This window comes from Ctenocephalides felis, unplaced genomic scaffold (genome assembly GCF_003426905.1).
Source record: "Ctenocephalides felis isolate EL2017-DRISC unplaced genomic scaffold, ASM342690v1 CF-g0.4_SCAFFOLD_01886, whole genome shotgun sequence".
Classification (NCBI taxonomy): Eukaryota; Metazoa; Arthropoda; class Insecta; order Siphonaptera; family Pulicidae; genus Ctenocephalides; species Ctenocephalides felis.
The window spans coordinates 156,077,876-156,104,856 of NW_020538040.1; the positions used below are offsets into that span (position 1 = coordinate 156,077,876).

The window sequence follows — 26,981 nt, forward strand, 5'->3', positions numbered from 1 at the left end:
TGAAGCAAGGATGGAAACATAATAGATTTCTTCCGCTCTAATTCATCGTTATTTATATTATTTCCTCATCAGTTAGTTTAACTAAAAATTGCGAATACGAAGATAATATATAAACCCTTATTATATAAAACATGAGCTTTTTCAAGCTTCTCTAATCCTTTCTACAACTCACAAATAAAGTTTTATAAAAAGAGCATCATCATTGCGTCGCGAAGTAACCGGATAGTAAAAAAAGGCTTAAAAATGCGGATGTCAAAATCGAACTAATATTTCCGCCTCTATTATAGATTTAATATCAGGCACCACTTGTGCAAGATTATCTGTAACAGTTATTTCCAAGAACCGCGTTACGAAAAATAACTTTCAAATTCCGAATTGTAACTGTACATTGGAAATTTAATTTAAATTATCTTCGTATAAAAACATTATAATCCAGTTATTTCCAATTAGATATGAAGTGTTTCGCGTACCGGCTCAGTCGGATTATTACCAGAAAGTAAAAACATTTATACATCGCCGACTAACCGAATTTTGTTTTTGCGCTAGACTGTGTCAGTATAAGAACTTTATGAGATCTTGCACAAGGAAATTGTAAGACATTAAAATATATCGGCCTGTACCTTTCAGCAAAACCATCTACATGCAAACGGTACAATTAATACGTACAACATATGTACGTAATGATATTTACGACGCATATAAGAAATAAATTTACACACAAAATCATTTGAAAATACAGGTGAAGGTTCTGTACAATTTAAATCAGAATTTATGAGTGCAATCAAGTACAGTAATTTCTTTTAGAAAATAGGCATCAATGTTTTCACATTTTTTTATACCTACTAGAAATTACTGGGAAATAGTATCTTCCCCATCGACCATCTATTTAAAATTTGAAATAAATTCCCTTTGAAATTAAAAAACCTATGATTTAAATTTATTATTCCACTATCGTCACCCGCATTCGTTAAATCACAATGTAAAATTTCTATAAACAAGATTACGATTATTATTTTTTAATTTGTTGTTAAATGATTTACGAGTTTCAACGAGTCATTTAATCAGATTAATAAGGCACTTTTTATAGATATATAATTTATAAATAAAAAGATTTATTACCTCTGGAGCATGGTTTTATAATCTAATTTATTAGTTTAAGAATTGTGATCAAACCTGAGTTACATGGCATTGTGAATTTAATTCGAATGGAATAATATTATTTAATTGTCAATAAATTACTTATCCCCTTATACTTATTATTACCGATATCCCAGAAATAAGTAAGTTAGAAATTTTTTTAGGTAGAGAGCAAAATATGAATAACCAGCTATCACCTTGATTCTTAAGAAGTCGATATCAAGAGATAAGCGGCAATGTTTGAAAATCTAAAACAAAAGTATTTTATTTCGTTCTTAGTTTTTTTGGTTGTGAGCACTGTTGTTTAGTTTACGAGACCTTAATATAAATGTGAAGTATACGATATTTAATTATTTTATAAAATGTATTGTCATTTTTAAGTTAGATTTAACAGTTTTTTATATAAGCTCGATAAAAGCTTACATTCGGGTGGGGTAAAAAGGATCAACTGAGCCTTTACCCTGACAAAGGTGTAAAACATAAATGGTAGTAAATAAAAGTGTAAAAAAATTTTCATTTTCGATTTTTTTGCGATTACTATAGCTTACCCTACGGGAAGTTAATAAGTTGAAAAAGTAATTTTACAAGAGATAAATTAATTTAATAGTTTTTCCAACTCTGCTGATGAATATTTCTGACAAAATATCAGATCTAGGTTTTATACACTGTAAAAAAATAAACTCATGGAATATATATTTTGCATTGGTTGAATAATGTAGCTATTATTTCGCTTAGAATTAACATAAAACATTAGATCTGTTTGCCCACTGACAGTCCCATTTTACCATGAGTTAAAAGGGACAGATGACAAACTTTAGATAGATAATGAATAAACACATTTTTATAATTAGGAATTAGCTGGGAATTTTACTGAAAATAGTTTGATAGTTGTTTGTTTGATACATGTTATGTTTTGTGATGTAGTTTATTTGGTTTTTAGACAGTGTAATTATTTAAATTCAAATTGGATTTTTGTGTCCCACTCTATCCTAGTAACGCTATCTCAAAGATCATATAAGTTACATAATAAACAAGACGTGTCCTATATTTGCAAATTAATTCTTTCACTATAATTCAAAGAGTACCTACTCAATTTAGACTTTACATATATTATTGTGTATTAATATTTTATAATTTATATCAACTATTATTGTAATGTGATATCTGTTTTGTTAAAGGAGTTCAACTTTGGTCAGGATTGCGTGTAACTATAATCTATTATCATGATTTGTAGTTTGCGGGTGCTTTCGATTTTCGCAAAGCGGTTCCGTACGAAACGAAAATGATGTCGTCCTACATACATACAGCATACGGCAGTCGTATAGAAGATACACAGAGGGACCGATCGCACATATCACGGACCGAGCGCGGTCTCTCGGAGTAATTTATAGCCCCGGCATCCATCCGTTAATTAAGCGCTCAGAATGCCTGCTCGGCTCTGCTCTGCCATCAACGTATGTTATATATTGTCTTTGTCCGATGCACGCCAAAGTAACCGACCTCCGGCGCTCACATCTCACCCGTTCGTGCGTTCGCAGAATGCGCGCCATCTTGGATCATTTTAAATTTATATATAGCTATAGTATTATATATAGACCCATATATATCACACACACACATATATATAGTAGGACGAGGCACAAAGGTCCACTTTTACTTTGAGCAATTATGTGAAAACCAAACCAACTATATCACAACAAATAACACATATCAAACATGTAACTATCTAACTATATTCAGTAAAGGTACCAACAAATTCAAAATTCTAAAAATGTGTTTTTTCGCTGTTTTTAAAAAGCGAAAAAAATTGTCACCCGGTTCTTCTTACTCCGCAGGACGAGTAAAATGGGACGGTCATTGGGCATACCGTTTCAATGTCTTATTTCTGAGTTTAAAGGGAGTATGAGAAATTATAGCTATATCATTCAACCAATGCAAAATACAAATTTTGTGGGTACATTTTTTACAGAGATAACACTATAACCTTAATCTTTTATATCCTCTTCAAAATAATTCAGAAATATTCATGTACACACATAAAGGGTAGGGCAAGACACAAAGGTCGAATTTTATTTTGAGCAATCATATTATGAAAACCAAACCAATTATATCACAAAAAATAATACATATCAAACAAACAACTATCTGACTATGTTCAGTAAAACTACCAGCTTAATCATCATTGTAAAATCATCACTTAATTTTTAGAAATTTGTCATCTATTCCATTTTACCCCACATGCGGAGTAAAATGAGACCGCCAGGGGGCAAACAGATTCAATGTCCTAATTTTCATTTTAAAGGAATTTTGCAAAATAATTATTCATTACATTATTTGACTAAAATATAAATTTTGCGGGTACATTTTTACAAAGATGCAAAGATAACTTGATCTAGTATTTTTTCAGAATTATTTATCAGCAAAGTTGAAATAATTATTTAATTCATTTATCTTTTGTAATTAATATAACAAATCTTGTAGATCAAAGCGATTTGATCTTTTTATAAAATATGCGATTTTTATGTATTATTAAAAAATCGATCACAAAATATGACAAAACGATTTACAAATTGTAATAAACACAGCTTATCCAATGAAATAAAACAAATAAATTATGATGAAAAATATATTTAAAATCTTACACTTTCGGCGGAATTATATCATGTTTATTTGCATATTTTAATTCAGTCCATTTAAATATTTTCACTGAAACATTAAATTTATTTATCATTGACAAAAGCACTCGTGTGAAACAAACAATGAACGAAATATATTATTTTCTTGCGCATTAGGGCGGCTACCTATAGAATTATTTAGCTGATTATGAAGTTCAAAATGAATTTATCATGACACGTTTATAATTGCCACACATTCGTTTGCAGGCTATGTGTAAGCTTAAAAATGTTCTATTAGTTTTTCATACAAATGATAAGTAATTTAATATTATTAATTATTAAAATATCATCAATAAAATGATTTATAAAAACTCAACATAACTGTGCATTAAGAAAGCTTAAGAGTATCTGCCACGTTGAAACATTCGAGTTTTTTTAAGTTAACTTGCACATACTTGCACATATACTAAATTCACTGTTCAGAAAACACTTGCGACAAAAGCAGAGATTGCCAATTCACTTAAATCACTATATAAACTATATAAACTATTTTAAAAAATGTTTAACTAAAACTGACCGAGCTCTAGGACGGTCATACTACTGACTAAATAGGGCTGAAACCGCATATACAAAAATATTCAAATAGTTCGGCAAGTCCTAAATGTGTAAATTGATTTGTCCTTGTAGATCTGTGAGTTAACCGGGTCGAATTTTCGTATAAAAAAACAAAAGTTTTGAAATAGAATTTTGTGTAAAAACGATTTATGTAAATGTCTTTCGACTGAAATATTTGATAGTATAAGTAGTAATAAAAAATTACTTATTAAATACCACGTACTCATAGTGTATAATATTCAGCATTATGACTATCATTTTGAGAATAGAGTTTGAGCTTAGATACCCTTTTGTAATATTATGTATTAATATTTTTTTAGCAAAATTATATTAGGCTGTTTTATTTCTAAAACTATATGATTAAAATTGATTAAGTAAAATTATTCACATGCCATTTTATTATTTAAAACAATGGGCTGCGTTGAATACAAAGATTGTAGTGTAAGTATAAAAAGAGTAGATTTTTTTAACAAGCTGCTCTATCTTTTCACAATTATTACAAAGGTAGACAGAACATCTTTAACGCATCATACTCAATCCATCATAATTATTTATTATATCTTTTGTTTTATTCAATTTAAAAGTCTCTAATTGCATAAGTTTATTTATTACACACAGCATGATTATAAAATTATTATTTTTATTAACCGGTAATTACTGGTTGCATGATGATATTGCAAAAATGTGAGTTCCTGACGAACAAAACGTGATTTACTGTCTGCCGACTCATTGATAAAGTTATAAAAGATAAAACACTCATTAATTATACCGAGAGTCATTATTATAAACACTTACAGCCGACATAAAAAACGTTTTACAAGCGCTTTGTATGAAAACTTGAGAAAGTATAGTTAGCTGTTGATCGGATTGCAATTGAAAAATAATTATTAGGCCATAAAATATAATTATTATACAAACAATAACAATTGTTATACAAATATAACTACTTAAATTCATATTTGAATTAATTAATTTTATAGTTACATTTTTGTAAGTATAGTGTATTACGACTATTACGAGTGTAAATATTATTTAAATATGCAATGAGACTATACGACAATATAGAGTACCTCCTTGAAATCTTTAAGATAGATTTTTTACTCGCCTTATACTCCAAAATATTATAAACGTAAGTTGCTTATCAAACTGCATAATTCCGTATTTAAGAAACTTTAAGTTACAAAGATATATATTGTGATAAATTAAATAAAATACTCTCTTTACTAATTTCTTCGCCGAAGTTGAAACAAAATACTGCATGAACAGCAGCGAGATTTTATAGTTTGATTTTATAGGCAATATCCATTACATGGTCATTGCCGCATTAATGCCCTTGCATCATTTCATTGGCAATATAAACAAATCAGTGTTGATAATTAATTAATCTCTTTGGAAATCTTCTTCATTAAGTGCTAAGTGTAATGCAAAAACTAAAAACAAACAACAATAAAATATTTTCATTGACGTCAGTCTTTTGTATGTTTATTTACGAATGAAAATATGGGATTAAAATTTGTTGAATTGATAGATAATGTAAGAATTTTATTTAAATAATCGCTTTTGTTGCTGTAGTATTTTGACAAAATTAAAATCTATGTACAATTTTTGGCTTTCTTAAATAATAGATATGATTGATACAATTATCTGGCGCATTTGTTATGTTGGCAGAAGTCGTCGTATTGACAGTATTGATTGTGTGTGTGTGTACATGTATAACACATATTGGTAAATATTAGCCACAATGTCTTTAATAATTTTTTCAATGTTATATTAAATTTATAAGTTGTATTAAAATATATAAGCGACAAGATAGCAAAATATTAAAAATATACGTTCAAGCAATAAAATTATTATCTACGACTTATTTCTTTACTATGTGATATTCTAAATAACTATGTGAAAATCATAAAGTAATTACAAGCAAGCTACGGTCAACCACTTTTGGTAAAAGGTACATGAGTTTTTACATAGAACACAAATAAACAAGGCGACATGTTCTTCAAATGAATACACAACCCATAAATTTTGACAAAAAATTAAACGGGCGAGCAAGAGCAAAGCTCTAATTTTTGACCTTGGATAAATTACTATGTAAATCTCAGGACAATGTCACATCGTTTGAAATAAACGCAAACATGCCGAACGAGAATTGTAATTTTTTGCTCCAGTTTGAAAAGTGAAACGTGAATGCAATTCATATGAAAAAGGGTTTAAGACATTTATATCCATAGCGTTAAACCCTAATGCGGGCTGAACTTGTTTGAAATATTTCAAATATTTATATTTAGTGCAATAAAATTTGACCGAAATGTTTTTTTTTATTTAACCGGCTCGGTCGTCGGTTTCTGGAAACTCGTCAGTTCTCCTTGTCAGTTTTGAGAATTTATGTTTTGCATATATACATTATTGTAAAAGTTACTTTGTAAGGTTTATGTTTATATCCATCAGAAACTTCTATATGTTATACATATGGGCACAAGTTATATATACGTATACACACACGCACACACACACACACACACATATATATATATATATATATATATATATAATATATATATATATATATATATATATATATATATATATATATATATATGAAAAATATAAATGTAATGGGTGCATTTGTTACAGAGATAACACTGTAAATAACCCTGATCTGATATTTCGTCAAAAATGTTCATGTGCATAGTTGGAATAACTATTTAATAATTTACTACTAATAATTTGAATAACATTTTTACAAAAACATATAATTTTTGCATTTTTGTTAACAAAGCAATAAAAATTAATTGAAAAGTAAAGCTGAAAGTATTGGTTATTTTGACATGGTTATGGTTGTACCAAAATTACTCATTATTATTACATTAAGTATAAAAATTTATAGCGTTCGTATCAAGTTTATATATATATATATATATATATATATATATATATATATAATTATATATAAATACTTCTTCCTCTGTGTTGCTCTCGGTGTGTAATTTATGCGCATATACCAACGGACATTTTTTTTAACTTATTTCTATATACGTGTTCTTAATTAAAACCGAACGAAGAGAAATGTTTAGAATGGAATTTTTATTAAGAATTAGTATTATGCCGTATTTAATAAGGTATCTTTATTATAATAAATGCGAATGCATTATGTCATAAAATATATAAAAAACGTTTTAAAAATTAAGCTTTTTTATTTAGTCTTAAGATAATTAAACATGAAATTTATATTGCATTCGAAATTGAACCCGAGTAATAATTTTAATATTTAAACATGCTTTTACATACCTGATTTATATTTTGTGGTAACAGTATTGAGTCGGCATACGAAGATCCTGAAATTAAACATATATAAAGTTAAAATGAGAATTTTCATAGACATAGTATAGTTGAAGACTTAAACATATGTGTATGCAAAGTGCATAATTAACTAAATCAATTAACAATATTAATGCAAAACAAACTAAAAAAATAAAACTAAATAAAAGTATTAATAATAAGTAAGTATTGCAAGTTTTTTTTAAATCATTTTAATTTTGACATAGATATTACAATAGTAAATTAACTGTAATTTCTACGAAAACTTTCATTGATACGACTTCTCGAATTTTATAAATTATTAGATTCATCCAGTTTGCTGTACTTGAGAGATTTTTATGCGTTTTCGGGGATTTGGGCGAGACTAGTCATCCATGAGAAAAGTTTTCCTATAAAAAGTCCAACTTTAATGCGATATTTTCGTGCTATGGCTATACTGCAAGGATGATTTATTTTCACAGCAAAATATACTTTCCAAATCAGAAAAGTTTTAATGGTAACATTATGTATACCACCCTCAGCTTGCACAGTTATACTAACACACATATATTAGGGTAGAGTAGCGCTTAAAGGTCTGTGGTAAAAAGATCCACCACCGATATCTCAAAAATAAATAATGTGGAAATTTTTTACAAAAATATTTTAGAGTAGAGGGCAAAAGATATATATCTAGCTAAAATATATATCTAGCTATCAATTACAACATTATTATCAGGAGATGAATGTTTGGAGAAAAGTATTTTCTTTCGCTGTTAGTCTTTTTAGTTGTGAGCTCTGTTGTTTAGTTTACGGGACCTTAATATAATTTTTAAGTATGCGCCATTTAATTGTTTTATATGATGTATTGTTATTTATAAGTTAGATTCAACAGTTTTTTATATGACTTCTGTAAAAACTGTCTAAACCGTGGATGGGGTAAAAAAGAACAGTTGAAACTTTGCACTGGCAAAGGTGTAAACAATGAAAAATAGTAAATAAAAAAGTAAATCAATTTAAAAAAAACAATTTTACAAGAGATAAATTTAAAAAATAATAAGATATGCCAAAGTTATATACAGTGTTATTTTAATAACAATGAATATAATAATAATAATAAATAATACATTGGATCTATTTGCCACTTGGTTGCCCCTTTTTATTCTGCCTGTGGGGTAAAAAGGAGCAGGTGACAAATTTTCGAAAAATAGAAAAAAATATAGTTTTATGATGATGAATTATATGCGAGTTTCACTCTATATAGTCAAATATTTGTTTGATATGTGTTATGTATTGTTATGTAATTGGTTTGGTTTTCACAATATATAGGCTCAAATTTAAATTAGTCCTTTGTGTCCGCTCTACCCTATATACATACGTTTTGCATAAACTGACCAATGTATGGACATTTCAGTGTTCCTACAGTTTTATCAAAAATATTTGAATATTTATAATATAATAAACTTTATAATATTTGATGGTTTGAAAAAATAATGAAGAACTTATTTGATACCTACTGTATTTGCAAAAAAATCAATTATACATTATACAACCAGTCACAAGCTGCGACTTAAATCAAATTCAATTAAATCAAAAATGTGTTGTAATTTTTTAGAGTTTAATCTATATATAGTGCGCCTTGTCACAGACACAATGTTCTACTTTGATTTATAATAAATCCTTCAAAATCACAAGAAATTGATGAGTTTCTGTATTCTAGATGTACGGAACTTAAGAAATCCGCGACGCAATAACGGTACGACCGCGCTTTAAATTATTCACGCTCTGGCCGCACCCGCACGCCTCTGTGTGTGAAAATAAAACAGGACGCGTAAAATAAAACAAGAAAAAATACATCTTCCCGGTACGAATGGCGGGTTCATAAAATCCTATCAAATTCATTAGCTATCTCCTTTACGACTCCCGGAGTCGAGTTTAATTTGAGAACCGCTATACGGTAGCGATGTGCTACCACCACAGTGGTTAATCGCTCTCGCCACGGATTTCGGTCTGTCCTCTGATTGCTAATTAAAATAATAGATAGATCCACGCGGCATTAGCACCGAACGCGCGTTACGGCCGCGAAGCACGAATTCTTTCATTTCCTGAATAACAAATAGGCTAAGCCGAGATATCGCTGAGCAGGCGCTACGATCGATTCGTTCGACGTAATTAAGATGTCTTATATATTTGTTTAATTAAAATTACTTGGTGCACACTTCCCACCCTAACAGTTCTGGATAGATTAAAATTGAGATGAAGTATAAATAACCTAGTTTGCACTACAAGTTTCATGAAGCTAATCCTAATTTAACCCGCTATGGGCCGCAATTTTGTTTTGCGTCCAAAAAATTAGAAGAACAAAAATCAGTAATAACAAGCCTATATATGCAACTGAAAAACAAAAAAATCTGGTTAGACAAATTTTTGGTAATGAATTAAGTGATATGCAAGACTCTGCGGCCAAGACGAATGTGCCACTTTATTGATCAGCTATAATTATGTTAATTATGTTACCAGTTCCCTGAGACAAAAGTAAATTAAATGATAATTTGAGCATCCGTCTACGTGGAAATATTGAAATATTAGGTTGTCAAATATCTCCCTTCCGCCTTTTTGTATTATAAACCAAGAGCAAAAAAGCGGAAGGGAGATATTTGACAACCTAATATGTTCTAAAATACGATGGATTAGTCATAAAATCAAATCATACAAGAAAAGGGCGAGTGACATAATCTTCCACACTCCCAGGACGGTTGTGCCAGATAAAAAATAGCAACTAACACCAGAATGGTTTATAACGACTTTTATTTAGGAATATATAACACAACACAACATAATCATTTAAACAAAGCTTATAATATAATATATAACAAAACATATTTTTTTAAAAAAGAAATCTTTGTGAAATCTTTTATTTTCTTATAATGAATTTTCCTTTTCCATTTTATTTTGTATTTTATCATTTAGCTAAGTTGAGTTTTATATCTGTTTCATCTTCTCCCGAAAAAGACAAAAAATACATGTCACAACATTTACATGTCACATAAAACTAAACTAATTGCTGGTAATTAACTACTAATGTTTTACAGTGAAATAATAAACAAAGTGATCTATATATACAAGTAACAGTTATTATTAAAAGAAATCGAACAAAGAAACTTAATTTTGACTTTTTAAACGCAATGCATTCTACAAATCGTGTTAATATTATTTATCGTATTTATTTCAGATATACGGTTTAGCCATATTAAATTAATAAAATGTATTAAACAAATAAATACTCAATTTCCTCCACTGAGTCAATACAATAATGGAAACTTGTTCAAGCAAATATACTTCGTTTTCCTCCCTCTGAACCCTATTTCAAATTTAGTATAGTTTAGCTGTCATGACAACTGTCACTACCGTATCCTGGTACAACCGTACCCAGTCTCCCTTAATGTTCGCACTTATGGGTATAAAAATGTTATTTCAAGTTGAAAAACCTAGGAAAAGTCATAAATTTTGATATTAGTTGTCTGGACAACGTTGTAGAATTAAGATTTATTATGCATCATCTCACAAAATAAGCCATAATTATTTGGTAAAAAATAGAAAAATTTGAAATGTGAGCTGGAAGTTAGACGAGCTCATAAAAGGGTTAATGCATAATATTTTTTATTTGTAGTCACGTGAATCGCTTTCGATCGTGCAACTCGTTTCAAAAAATATGTTATTCCATTTTATTTTTATCTTCAGCTCTTCGAATAAGATATAGCTTAACGCACATTGTACTGTACAAAAGTCTTGATAAGCATATGATACCCCCGCATGTAATACTCCTAATACCCCGTTATAGTCGACGCTACGTTCTCTCGTAGGTCTGTGCAAAATCCCATCGTACGGAATATTTTACAAAGTGACGGCGGGCGCCTTTCCGTCACGGTCCTCGTCCCGCAATCCGCGCCCCGCGGCGCGACGCAGGAGGAAATTGTTTTTCGCCGTTTTTATTGCCCCGGGAAAATAAAACGTTCGATCGCCATGAAATTAAACCGTGCGTGATGCAAAGAGTGCGCGAGGAGCAGAGCGAAGCGGAGCGGCCTGGAGCAGCGTGGGCGAAAACGCCGGCAAGATGAGGAGAACAAACGACCGACCGTCATCAGTGATAGGCGAAATCCATGTGACGAACGATGTTTCCGTTCTGCTGAACCGGAAACAATATGACTGCGACGGTCGGATCTGTTTCAAGGCGGTCGTGATGCAAACGCCGAGGATTGGTCTGACTGTTTCTATCCTGTACAACACTTCAGTCCATTTTACAACGCTTGCAGAATTCAGACAACGACGTATTCACACTATTCGCAAGCATAGCTTATGCTCATGGCATTCCAATGAATTCTGATCTTACCAGCAATCCATATGCAAATAAGTCACCCACCCTAGCGCGTAAAATTTTATCTCATTTTTTTTTTGCAAAAAAATCTCCACAGAACAACTAGCAATTCTTACTATAAAGCAAATTAATCCTATATGTGCCGAATTTTTGTTTTAGGGATCGTTCAAATATTACGTAAACAGATTTATTACAATTATTTACCCTCCAATCCCCCTTGTCAGCAAAAGTAAGCAAAGCTCTTACCCCCTACCCCCATGCTTACGTAAACATTTTGCAATTAATGTAAACAAATAAAAATACTACCTATGACGTAATCATCATCCAGACTCCCCTGCCCCCCGTGCCAACCCAAAATAAGCAAATCAACAACCCCCCTGCCCCCCTATAGTGCTTACGTAATACTTGAACGGCCTCTTATATCCAGAAATAAAATAAGGAATCGAAAAAGTGAGGCACAAAAGTCCAACTTGACTGTCAGCAATTATATTTATATGTTATATGTTTGTTGTGATATAAATCATTTATATCACAACAAACAACACATATCAAACAAACAACTATCTGACTATGTTTGTTAAAACTCCCAGCTAATTCACCATTGTAAAAATGTGTTTCTTGCTATTTTTCAAAATTTTGTCACCTTGTCCTTTTTACCCCATAAACGGTGTAAAATGTGATAACTAGTTGGCAAACAGGTCCAATGAATTATTTTTAATTTTGAAAGGATTTTACGAAATAGCTACATTATTCAACCAATGCAAAATATAAATTTAATTTGTATATTTTTTACAGAGATAACGCTCTATATCACCTTGATCTGGAATTTTGTCAGAAATATTCATCAGCATATTTATTTAAATTATATCTTGTAAAATTGTTTTTTTAACCTAATTTACTTTTTTATTCACAATATTTTATTGTTTACACCTTTACCCTACCCACGTGTAAGCATTTATAAGGTTATATAAAAAAAGTTGAATCTTTCTTAAAATTAACGATACATCTAATGAATCAATTGAATGAGTAAACTTAATAATATTAGGGCCTTGTAAATAAAACAACCGTGCTCACAAGCAAAAAATCTAATAACGAAAGAAAATACTTTTGTTATGGATTTTAAAACATTGCAGTTAATTTTTCGACAGCAACGTCGGAAGAATCAAGATGATGGCTGGTTATAGATCCTTTTGCCTCCTACTTTCAAATATTGTTGTTGAAAATTCTAGTTGCTTTTGAAATATCGGATCTTTTTATAGGATGGATCTTTTTACCCGTAGACCTTTAAAATTAAGTTCTATGCACCACCTCACGAAAAATAAATAATTATTTGTTGAAAATCGAAATATTTGGACTGCGAGCTGAAGGTTACGTGGGCCCATAGAAAATTAATGTACCTACACATTTCTTTTAACCACCCTGTTAGAACCACCTAAACCACCTAACTTAGACAAAAATATTTCGCTCGATCTAGGTGTCATTCTAACGACAATCTTCAATTTATAACCGCAATTTTCGCATGTAGTCTATTTAATATCAAGTCTCGACGAAGGCGATTTTTCTAAATCATAACTCATTAAATATACATTATTACGAGGCCTAAGGAAATGAATAACATCGCCACGCGCTGTCCTTGCGGGAGTAATAATTTGAAGTTTACAGCGACTGTACAGTCGTAAATGTCAGTTTAGATTGTTCATGGTATATATTCAATGCATGGTGACTGCAGGGATATTCTAAAAGCGGGCGTTCGGAACGCACCTACCCTTATTCTGATACCGGTACAGTGCAACCGATGAAACACTTTATTTTATTCAAATTTTGAAAAAAACAGACGTCACGCTATTCACTTTTGTAGTACAATTTTTGTAATGGAATTCGATCCATAAACTGTCTTGATCTAGATGTATTTCAAGTACATATATATGTGAAACTATACCAATGTAAGTAGTAATGTAACAAATAAAAAGTGTCATTTTCAGTTTTTTTTTTACTTTTTGCAAAAAATTTAAAATAAACAAAATCATTAGTACAAAGTTGATTGATTGAAAATCAAATTGATCAAATTGAAATAATTACGAATACTAATAAATAAGACTTATATTATAACCTTATTATAACCCCCGGAATATACTTTACAAGGCGGGAACACCGTTGAACTGATTACTGCGACAATACTGTGACAATGACGCTCAACATCTGACAAGATTTTTATTTTGGGTTTCTTCATGTCATACAGTCGCAAAAACGTGGTTAAAAGTAGCCAATTTATAAATAAGGCCATTGTGCAATTGTAATGTTTAATAAAGTACGACTGAATTTATAAATAAATGGCTATAAAGTCATAATAATTTTTAACCGTTTTTATCATGAAATTGTAACACACTTCCACAACTCATGGCCAGATCAAGTAGCTCTAATAACATAATGTTATAGGAAATCCGTTCAACTGTGTAGCTGCACGTAAAAATGATAGAGCTTATCAAAGTGTCCAGTGTATGTGGTCAAACGAAGGGAACAAATTACGAGCCATGATCGGCCGATACAATCTGCGAAATAGCTGACACACAGCGACCCAAATAGTTGTGTGAGCAATGTCGTTTAAAGATCGTTCGTTTTATCTCGTATAGCAAAACAAAGGGTTTTTACTCTATCGGACGTGAAAACCCCACCTAGAAAAGGTCACAAAAATGGGGCGACCTGGAAACAAACTTTATTTCCGAACTGACTGTACGCATTTTGATCTGATTTGGAAAAAGTTACCAAAAACGTAACGGTAAGGATATTCATAGTTTTGAACTTATTCCTAAATAATTTACATTATTTCAATATGATACATCCAGAGCTATGTGCGATATTTTCCTTGCACAAATCTAGATAATATATAGAACAATTTTCTCTACTACAAATATGATTTGTTTTGTTGATGCATTATTTTTATACATATATTTAAGCTGCGTAGCTTCGCTATTAGATGACTTTGTAGTATTTGCAAAAATCTAAATAACAGTCTCACAAAAGTATAAAACTTTTTTTACTAATAATAATAGATGTAATATCATATAGAAACTACAGTAGTATTACTATATAATATAAAAGATCTCACAAAAACGAATAAGGTAAAACATAAATAATGATTATAATTATGAATATGAAGTTTTATAATGTTTTGTTTTAATAAGTTTATTTAATAATGATCAAGTCTAAGTGTGTCTTATTAAAATACAAATTTAACTTAAAAATACCGTTTCATCTTATAAAACAATTAAGTAACGCATACCTAAAAATTATTCCTTTGAAACCAAAAAAAACTATCAACGAAAATAAAACTGTTGCTAAGAATATTTGGAACATAGTCGTTCATTTCTTTATAGTCGTCGGAAGAGTTAAGGTGATAGCCGGGTACACATCTGTTGCCTTCTACTTTAAAATAGTATCGTTAAAAAATTCTATACTTTAATCATTTTTGAGATAATGGTAGTGGATCTCTTTCTCCAGCAAAACTTTAAGCCCCGATCTACCCTAGTTCGATTTTTTATCTTTTGATGCATGAGAATCTTTTGATAATATCAAAAATGTAGAAAAATAAATAATATTATATAAATACTAGATAATCTGCTTTTATCAATTGTATTTCTCATATTGTGATCTTGTAAAATCCCGAACAAGAAGCCGCATAAATCACTTCTCATATTCATTGCAGGATATATCAACAATGAATCTACTACATTGAACGAAATGAAAAATTTCTGCTTTAACAATGTTTCTCCGCGGCACCGTAGTGCCCTGAGATGGAATGCCAACGTCGTGTGATAAGAACCCCAATAGGGGAGCTAGGGGTTATATGTATCGGGGGTAACTAGTAACAAGCGTTTTCTAATACAATCAAAAAATATTATAGCATGACTAGACATATAAACCATCTTGCATAATATTGTCATAGCTACGATCCCGCAGGCCAACGCAATAAACAGAACGGTGCAGGTCCATCATTTTTTAGATTTAGCAGATAATATAAAATTGTTATGTCATAAAATTAAAATCGACTAATTTTAAATTTCATACATCTTATTTTATTTCAAATTTACCAAACACTGATAATGTGCAACAATGTTTGTGATTGGTATATTGTTTAAATAGTTATCTTGAATAATGTAAAAAATCACACTTGGGGCTAGTTGTATCATACAAGAATTATATACAGATTCAAGTGAAGAAAATTGGATGGAATTATAGGTCTTTATCATTTGTTTGTATTATGATAACAATTCTACTTAACGTCGATATTATGTTAAATTTTTATATTATAGGAATCATCATATATTAATTTGTATTAATTATAAACAAGTCAATTTTGTTAAAAATAAGTAGAGAATAAATTATCATGGACATTTTTTGTCGTTACTACTTATCTTAGTAAACGTTACACTAACCCCAAATACGAATTAAGTTGAAACACGGCACATTTTCTGGAAAATGATTAATTGTGAAATAATGATCAATTATTGTTGTAAGTATTGTAATTGTATTTTGAATTAATTAAGTAGATGAATTGTTATTTCGTAGAAGAATAATCAGTGGATTTTATGATATATTAATTAAAAAATAAAAACTGTTACAACCAGCCCCTATCTCCCCTACATATGGCACTCGTGTACGCAATTGAACACATGAGCAAGACTGTGTGTATTGCGAAGCTCCATGCAACCATCATCTTTCGTTCGAATGTCGACCTGCTGGCGTTACAGAAATTTCCAATTTATTTTAGGACTCTCGCAACGTATTTTATAAAACGGCTTTCGCCAACGAATGCTGGTTGGGGGAAATGGGAAATGGGAAAAAGCTACACGGCTTGTTTTCCGACCCTCACCCGACAGGAGTGCTTTTGTAAAGGTCGCACTAGCAAACGCGGAGAACAAGTAACTATAAATAGTTGTGACATTTTGAATTATAAGCTATGGTATCGCTGATACTGAGGGCAAATCGAATTACATGGATTCAGTAGATACAAAATATATTTTTTTGTGAAGCGGAACAGTTGCAATGTGTTGATATAAGGTTTCAAACATATCACAGTTATTACTATAGACCACTTGAATCGTATAAAATTAGTAAGTAAAGAAGTTTCTATTAATTTCTGAAAATATTATATCGAGTATAATTTATATACTTATTTATTTGCTTTAATTTCAACTGGTTTTGCTAGTAACGCAGGTTTACTAGATTCATACTTAAAATCAAAAACTCTATGTAATTTATTGACATTTTAGCTGATTTTGCCTGCTACAAAACATTTCTTCAGCAATTTAAAAATCACATTCGAACATAGTTTGCGCCAGTAAGTTTTTGTTAAATTCGTATATAAACTTAAGCAAAACAATATTAAGCATTATATTAACGTTATCAAGCAATATTTAACTAGAGATATTATAAATCAACTATAGTTTATTGATACATGCATACATTATTGAAATAAAATTATATCACTGTACAAATAGTTTTATGCTTATAAAAGATTTTAAAAAATAATTTTATAATAAATGTAATTAAAGTAAATATAGTTTTATCTATAAACTATATTAACACAAATTAATAAATCTATTATAGCAGTAGTACTAAAAATATTGAGTAACATTTTGTATTTTGAGACATTTTACCTCATTGTACGATCGATATTCAACAGAAAGTATGAAGGTAACGGAATAAAATTTTGTCAATTATTTTAGCATCGACTAAATTACATCTTGAGACAATTACACGTAACAAAAAATACATATGTCAATTTCCCATTAACTTCCAGTTATGAATATCGAAATACACAAGGAAGTCAATCTTTCGATAATCTTTGGTATGCGAAATATTGAGTAAGTGCGTGGCTAACAAAACAAAGTAATTTTACGGTGGAGCAATCAACTCGTGATTTATTACTCCCATTTATGTAACTGATTTAAGATTTTATTGATTTAACTCAATTGTAATATAGTTACATTACTTTATTTATGGACATCGACAACAACTGTCATAAAAATAAAAACAAGACAATAGCAAAAATTTTCGAATCATACTATGGAGTTCATTTTATTACTGTAAAGTGTACGTATGTTCAGGCATGGTATGCAGATATGTAGATATAATTTGCCGTCTGGGAATTATTCAATTTAAGCGTTCGCCCAGACAACACACGTAATTTCAAATAAGTGCACCGATGAGAAGCATTCCAGTTTAGAGTTTTGTTATTATTAAAGGAGAGACGAGGCGGCGGTGTGCGGTCGCACAGCAACACTTGAAAATTACGATTCGACCGAGTTCATTACACGACACACGCCCCCTTTCTCTGTCTGTTCCATTATATAAATATCAGAATCTGGGGGTCAGGAACATTTCGGCACCCTTTTGACATTTCATAGCGTTCATCATTACTACCCCTAAGCGGAATCATAATGTCGCCGCTGTCAAAGCAACGGGTCGCTCGGTTGGTTGTTAATCAGTTCGGTACGATACAAACCCCGTACAATGTTAATATTGTATCAACCCTTGGATAAAACAAAACTGCAATATATACGTAGAGCGATTACTAGGGTGACTCAAACAAGTTTAAACTGTCCATATTTTCACGCAAAAACTTTTTTTTAAAGTGATGATTTATGACAGCATAAAATTAGTCGCAATGACATCTGACTTTCAATTCAGGATTAATGTAATTAAGATAAACATCAATAATGCACGAGAATTGTAAGAAATTAAAATTAGTTGCTTTCTTGCAAATGTTATTTAACTAGCTGAACCTTAATTTTTATTAATTAGTATTCTCTAATACTCTCTCAACATTCCAGAAAGTTCGTAAAACTCGCCTTAAAGTAAAATGCTACATACAACTACTAGTTTTATGCAGTCGTGGACTCAAAATATTCTGAACAACTTGACATTTCAAAATACCATATACATAGGTTTTTTCAAAAATTTCAATTTAAATAGCAAATAGTCACTGCATGACAAATATACTCGTCAATACACAAAATTTAAAAGCCATTCGATGTAACTCGTTAAGGACTAGCATTTTTCAGTTTTGCGCAACGTTCCAGTCAAGCCGTTTCTTTGTTAATAGCAGAAAAGTGAGAAAATTTTTGTCCACATACCAAAAAAGCGTCAATAATTTTTGCAAAATTAGCCGTAATATTTCAATATCATCTAAAAGCCCATTACTAAGATTAGTGAATACTAAAGTTATTTTGTACTTTTTAATTTAATTAAACTAATAATAATTTTTATTAATACAAATAAAAGATTTTAAGCACTAATTTCATCAGAACTATAAAACGCTATCAAATAATTACATTCAGTACAAATAGATACCAAAAATATTAAAGCTTTTTTTATTTTATTCCTCACCTTTAACTCATTTACTATAAAAAATAAAATAGTTAATTTTTAAATGTTTAAAAATTTCATTGATTCATTAACTTTTTATGTTTTTATTAAGCTGCGGTTGGTTAACTTGTATACTTGCAAGAGCACTTTGATTTATATGAGTATATAATCACACAATTATATACTACACAATTAAGCAAAGTGTTATATATACGGATGAATATATTTACTATTTAATGGGTGCATAAAATTAGCAAGAAACATCTTGTAAATGTGAGCGTGATGGCTTTATGAAATATACAACGGCATTTACCTATTCGATAAATAGAGTCAAAACATATTTTAAGCGATTTGGGTGTAATTTATTAAAAAATTAAATGCAACTAGCATTTTGCCATAAGTTGCATAAATTTTCAAATTTAATTAATTAGAATAATCTATAAAATTGAAATTTTGACGTTTTTTGTAATTAATGTTTGATGTTATACGTCTACATAATAAACTATACTATGTAACGTTTCTTTTTTAACAATTATTTATAAAGAAACAGCACAGACCATATTTACTAAAAACTAATTCAGCACGATACCTCAACAATATCATTCAAACACTTTTTGAATTTTCAAAAACGTGAACAAAATTATTCATTTGTCTGCTAATTATAATAAAAATTAATTTCTAAGGATTTAAAAGCTGTGAAATCTTTAGTGCTGTAGAGCTATTTTTGAAAAAAACATCGATAAAATGTCAAATTTTGGCTCTCATACACTATTATCTATTTTTATGTCAAACGATTCAGAATGACTTGAAACATCGTGAATACATAAAATTGACAAATGGGATTCTCTGGCAAAGAATAAACTTCTTTGAAAATAAAAACTTTCAAATTTTTAACATAAATTCACTATTATCGTCATATAATGAAACATACCTAGTAAATCTATTGGCAGTAACGATGTGCAATTTGACCCTAAAAAAATATATGCAGATGCTCAAATAATGCACACTTACAAGATAAAGAATTTTAGGAAATACTTTGGGTCTTTTTATATATACATGTACATATAAAAAGTCAAAAATATATATAATGCATATAATAATGTACATTCTATTGTAAAATAATTAATGAGAAATGCGTATTTGTGCACACAACCATGCCAACAATTATACTCGTATAGTTGTATCGACGTCTTTCATACACATGATTAATTAAATTTCTACTGAATGAAATTTACGATAATTATTTATAGTTATTTTTATAAAAAACGATTTTTAATCGCAATTCGTGGCTTTTATTTACACAAGTTAATATAAGATAAAATATATTAAAATATTTATCTCATAATCAGAAACGCCAAACATAAACACTTAAAATTCCCAAGTATTCAACTTAAGTTGCTCGGAATGCAGTATTTCACTCGTTATCAACTTTGTTCAGAAGAGATCCCACAAAAAGTAAAGTAAAAAAGACATCTCCACCGCTGCCTTAGAGTACAATTAACAACCCTTCGCTGAGCAATAAAGCTCGCCTGATTAACATATTCAAAACATATGCGAGTTTTATCTGCTTGCAAAGATAAGGAAGATTAACAATTTAAAAATAAAAAATGAAACGTCTCCGGATAAATTAGATTAAATGCGAGGCATTGTATGGATGCCGTTCCCTTCGGGCGATCCGCGTTAACATCGCAACCAGCATGAGGGCGCAGGAACATTGAAGCGGGTTCTTTATTGTTCATTTGAATACTTTGATTTATCATCGCGATCAGTGGACGGAACCCCTTGGATTCGCTACAATACGCCATGGAAAACAAAGCCCGACAACGAACGGGGTAGCGTGCAGGGGTTTTGCGTCCAAATCCCTTCACGATTGGGCCGGAAAACACACTGCCACGATTTCTTTTTATTGCCTTTCTGATATAATTTATTATAAGTGTTCCTTTTCTCATGGGAGGGTTGACAGACCGTAACTTCATTTTGTTAAAACTGAAAAACTCTCGAGTCGTATAAAAGAAATTTGATATTTGTGTCCCGTTAGAGACAGGCTCCATTTCGCCGCATGGCGCAGATGTACGTATTGTTTTTTACATAAATTAGTATCGGAATATGATCGAGCCATTTTGAATCTATGGGAACATGATGACAGATGCTGAGGAAAGGATTTGTTTTACAGGTAGAGGACGAAAACTTTCTAAAAAATATGTCAAAATTATTGATGTAATATCAATATGGCAGAAAAACAGCGTGGCCCCTCTATAATTAGGAATTTGTATTTTTATATCTGCCTATAAATTACAACTCACAAAAATTATATATTATAACTTTACGGAATGTCTTGAATAATATTATTTTTATATATATATATATATATATATATATATATATATATATACAGGGTGTCTCAGACCTTGACCTCAAGCCGGCCGAAAAATTAGAAAAAAAAATTATCTCACGTTGTGTGGAAATTATGAGCTCTTAGCTTTGGTGAAATTATAACCATTTTTTAATTATTGTGGATAAATTTTATTAATTTTGTTTGTTTAAACTTTGGAACAGTAGTTGTGAATAACATTTTTAGGATCACAGCGGAAAATATAACATACTTGGTCCTGGTTTTCAAGAATTAACACGTTTTATTGAATAATGATTTAAAATTTTCAAAATCATTCGACTTTGAAAAACCGTTCTTTAAAAAAACGTGAAACGTGAAAAACTTTAGTTAGCATTCATTATATTTGGTATATATTGTTATAGAATATACTTTATGCCTAAAATTGAGATATTCTATGCCAAATTTCTATTATACTTTAGTTCTTGAAACTATAACTGAAAAATACTTTTTGGTTACTTAATCATAAAATATATATATATATATATATATATACAGGGTGTCTCAGACCTTGACCTCAAGCCGGCCGAAAAATTAGAAAAAAAAATTATCTCACGTTGTGTGGAAATTATGAGCTCTTAGCTTTGGTGAAATTATAACCATTTTTAATTATTGTGGATAAATTTTATTAATTTTGTTTGTTTAAACTTTGGAACAGTAGTTGTGAATAACATTTTTAGGATCACAGCGGAAAATATAACATACTTGGTCCTGGTTTTCAAGAATTAACACGTTTTATTGAATAATGATTTAAAATTTTCAAAATCATTCGACTTTGAAAAACCGTTCTTTAAAAAAACGTGAAACGTGAAAAACTTTAGTTAGCATTCATTATATTTGGTATATATTGTTATAGAATATACTTTATGCCTAAAATTGAGATATTCTATGCCAAATTTCTATTATACTTTAGTTCTTGAAACTATAACTGAAAAATACTTTTTGGTTACTTAATCATAAATAATAACTATTGCAAACAGACATACTAATCTGAAACAATATTAAACAATCCAAAAATCATTATTACAAAAAACATTTATAATTATTAGAAATTTAAATTTTGTTGTGTTTTGTGATTAAATGCGTAAAATTATCAAATGTCATTTTGTATATATCATGAAATATGGTTCAAATGATGCATTTCGATAATCTGTAATAAAAAATTTATCGCCTTTAAGATGAATACAAAATATTTTTATATAACGAATATTGTTTACCGATGCGACAAATACGCCAAAACATGATGAATAATTAATAAATGCCATTTCATTCCAAAAACATCAATCTATCTCTATGTATTCATTTAGCTTAAGTATCTATTTTATGTCCCGTATATAAATTACTCGTTTTATTGAAACGATTTTTATGACAATTCTTCAGCAAACAACTGAGACCTCGTTTAATAGAAAGAGCTACTGTGCGTTTAGTACTAAAAAGATAAAAAATACTCCGGTTATTACAGAATTGATATAAATATATAGGGGAGCAAAACGACAGTATGAAAATTCTTTGTTGACTAATCACACATCTTTTACAAAATTATTTGACAAGGTAGGGACTAAGGTGGAAACTGTCGTTAACGGTTCTAATGAAAGCAAATTCGATGTTAAGGTATCTAGAAGTGAGCAATTTGTATGGAAATGAATCCAGGTGAATATTATTTGAACACATTAACGTTTCAATCGTATAGTAATGAAAGCAAATAGATGAGAAAAATTATGTACTGAATAATAATTAACTGAATACTAAATATAATTCGAATGTATCTAATAAACCGTAATAAGTTATTATAATTGAAAATTTAAAGTTTACCAAATTTTATAAAACCAAATATCATAGAAGTGGTTTTAATTTTTAAATTTTATTTTAGTTATTCATCGTTTACGCTAAAATTAGCATTTATTCAATAAATTAGAATATATATATATATATATATATATATATATATATATATATATATATATATATATATATATATATATATATGTGTGTGTGTGTGTTGGTCACTAATTATATATAATTTATTATTATCAGTCAAGCGAATAATTACCAATTTGTGAACACATTTATAAGCTTCATGATAGTTCAACGAGATTTATTTATTAGTGGAAAATTTCCTTGTTTAATTTATACAAATAAAAACTCCACGTAAGAACAATATTTATGAATATTTTAAAAACTAAATTACCCATGATTTGTACGTACATAGTTATGATTCTTAATTATGCATTTCATTTATATAATAAATAAAATATGATTTATCGTGAATGATAGTATTACCAAGGTGGCAAAGTTTGATCTGAATTCTATTATTAATTATATTAATTAATTAATTGCATTTACATAGTAATTAATATAATATATATATTAATTAATTATATATTTTATATAGATATTATATATATACATATATATATATATATATATATATATATATATATATTAAAATACCGAATTTATGTAGGGCTAAATTTTTAGGTGCTGAGATGTAAAAAGTCATTGGAAATTCTACTTGTTTTTTTTAATTGGTTTTAAGCTTTCCACCTGTGGCTTCTTATGTGTAAATGTATAAATAATATATTATTTGTGTATACTAATGGCGATACCGAACTCAAGGCACGATCCGTATAATTTTATGTGAAAATGTTAGTTGGTTGAATGCATAATGATACTGGCCTCAAACGCGTATAATTGTTATCAATTATATACCGCAATGCTTTTTATTGTTTTAAGCTCCTGTGTTAATACTTTTAATAGCTAAAATGAAAATTAAAAACAAACTGCGAAGTTCATAAATTGAAACAGAAATTTGCAATAATCTTACTGATATTTCCCTTAGCTCTACTGAATTAAAATTAGGGGGCATGAACTCAATCCCAATTTTGGCGATTCTTCTTCGTGTATTAACTGTAACAAAGATGGAATTTAATCAGCGGGATTCCAATAAGTATATCTTATTGGCTTTTGTGTGCGAAAACAGTTATGTGCGATGAACGCTGACTCGGCCGCAGTTATTATTTCTTATTTGAGACGTCTGTCGGGTTTATTGTCGGATGGCACATCATAATCCAGACTTATAGAAGATCGCGAGGGCCTAGTAGAAAATGCACAATGAAAATATTTTATATCGAATATAACTTTTCAAACTTTTGAAAAAAATAGGTACAAAATATACTATACCAAATCGTTAACTACATTAGAATTATCGCGATCCATGGAAAATAGGGAGTGAATTATTTTCATGGCAAAAGTAATTTTGTTTAATGCTTTGCCTAGTAGTATTGCAATCATTTAAATATTGCTTATATTGCAATACGTTATAATTCAGTTTTAAAAACTCTATATCATCTGATTCATCAGAAATTAAACTTGGAACGAGAAAATAATGGCCAACCTACGGAGGCTACAGACTATACAGAACAAAGCACTGTGACTGGCACTAAACAAATCTAAAGACCCACTGACAAGACATTATTACTCTACAAAATACATACAGAAACAGACGGAAGTACTGACAGTAAACGAATATATAATAGAGTTCACTGAATGTTTTCATCTTAAATGTAGGGATTACAATAATATTATCATCAAAGTATTCAGACAATTTACTCCTGATCCTGATCTGACACTGGCGGATAATAGAATAAACTATCAATAAAAATTATGTTCTTGTGGTTTTTTTAAACAAAATTGTGATATTACTTTGTCTCTATTAATTTAGACATTATTATATATTTAATTAACTAAACCTTGTTATAAATTATATATTGGAGTAAAGTACCCCAAGTTCATTCAAGATCATTTGTGAGCTTCAATGTACCATTTTCTTATACAATGATAGAAATTGTTTTTGAGCATAATCTAAAATTAAATTTTAATTCAAATCAAAATAGTAATGATATTTGTTTACTATTTTACAAAAATATTGAAACGTTTTTCATAAAGGAGATATATAGCGCATATAAGAAAACAAAATGTAAATTCTTGTAATATCACGCTATCAAAAAATTGCTTAAATATTGATTGAGCATTTAACAGAATATTCGTTCTAACGCGTATCGACTCCACGCATAGGTACATTATATATTTGAATATTTATAGTTGATAGCGAACTCGATCTGATATTGTAATTTATGAATATGGAGTCGAGAGGCTACGGTCACGCCATAACGTGTATATTATCTGATTAACCGATAGTAATATTACTGGTGCCGGGCAATAAATTATGAAATAAATATTCATACAGGAATAGCGAGTGAAGTAGATAATATAAGCAGAAAATGATTTCAGTCCGAGTCGGGCAGACAGGTTCTTGAAGACGATCGAGCTCTTCTGATACGATAGGTGGACGATAAGCTTTTTGCACATTTTCCAGTTTATGCACGGAACGCACTCAGAATGAACATGGTTGTTCGGCTGAGTTGATACAGTAGTAAAAATAACTTATTAATATTACTACTACAAGTACAGATTGCAAAGAAACCATACGAACTTAGACAAAAATAGTTTAAGGTTTGAAGATTGAAAGACACCGACATCAACATAATGATGTTATTAGACTTACGCTCATATCAAAAATATTAGGACCATATTTTACAATTTGTATTTCCGGGGTATTGGCGCAGAAGTACATAGTTTTTGAATGCCTTGCAGAAGGAGCAATTTTAGAAAAAAATTAGAAGTTTAATATGAAAATCTGAAGATAAAACTGTGTTTGAGAAAAAACTGAACATTTTTCCAGAGAGTTTGATTTGTCACTCGATTCGCAAGGCATAACTTAAAATGATTCAAAAATGAATGTTAGTATTTTGCTCCGTAATTCAAAAATTAATGAAATAATGAAAAGTGCAGTAACAATAGATCAAAATCTTGAATATCAAAATGTACCAGTTCAGTTAAAACGAAATCAGATTCAGATTAGGTTGGCACTTACAATTCTCAAATATGCTCCATAAGCAAGAACATTTATATGTGGCATGAGTTGCAGTGGGAAAATAATTAGTTTAATTTGTATTTGCTGCCCCTTTGACATATATATATATCACATACTTCTACATTCAAAATTAGTTAGTTAATTTTATACTAAAATTTTATAGAAATATTTCTTATGACTAAACAACATTTGCAGTGCCAGCTATTATATATATATATATATATATATATATATATATATATATATATATGCTAC

General features: G+C 29.6%; 1 protein-coding gene across 1 annotated transcript in view; it reads right to left on the reverse strand.

The window, feature by feature from the left end:
• Positions 1–26,981, reverse strand: part of LOC113376099 — a 189,303-nt gene that overhangs the window by 71,450 nt on the left and 90,872 nt on the right. The window contains exon 3 of the mRNA XM_026616026.1: positions 7,656–7,702. Within this exon, the coding sequence (XP_026471811.1) occupies positions 7,656–7,702 (47 nt within the window). The remainder of the gene's footprint in view (positions 1–7,655; positions 7,703–26,981) is intronic.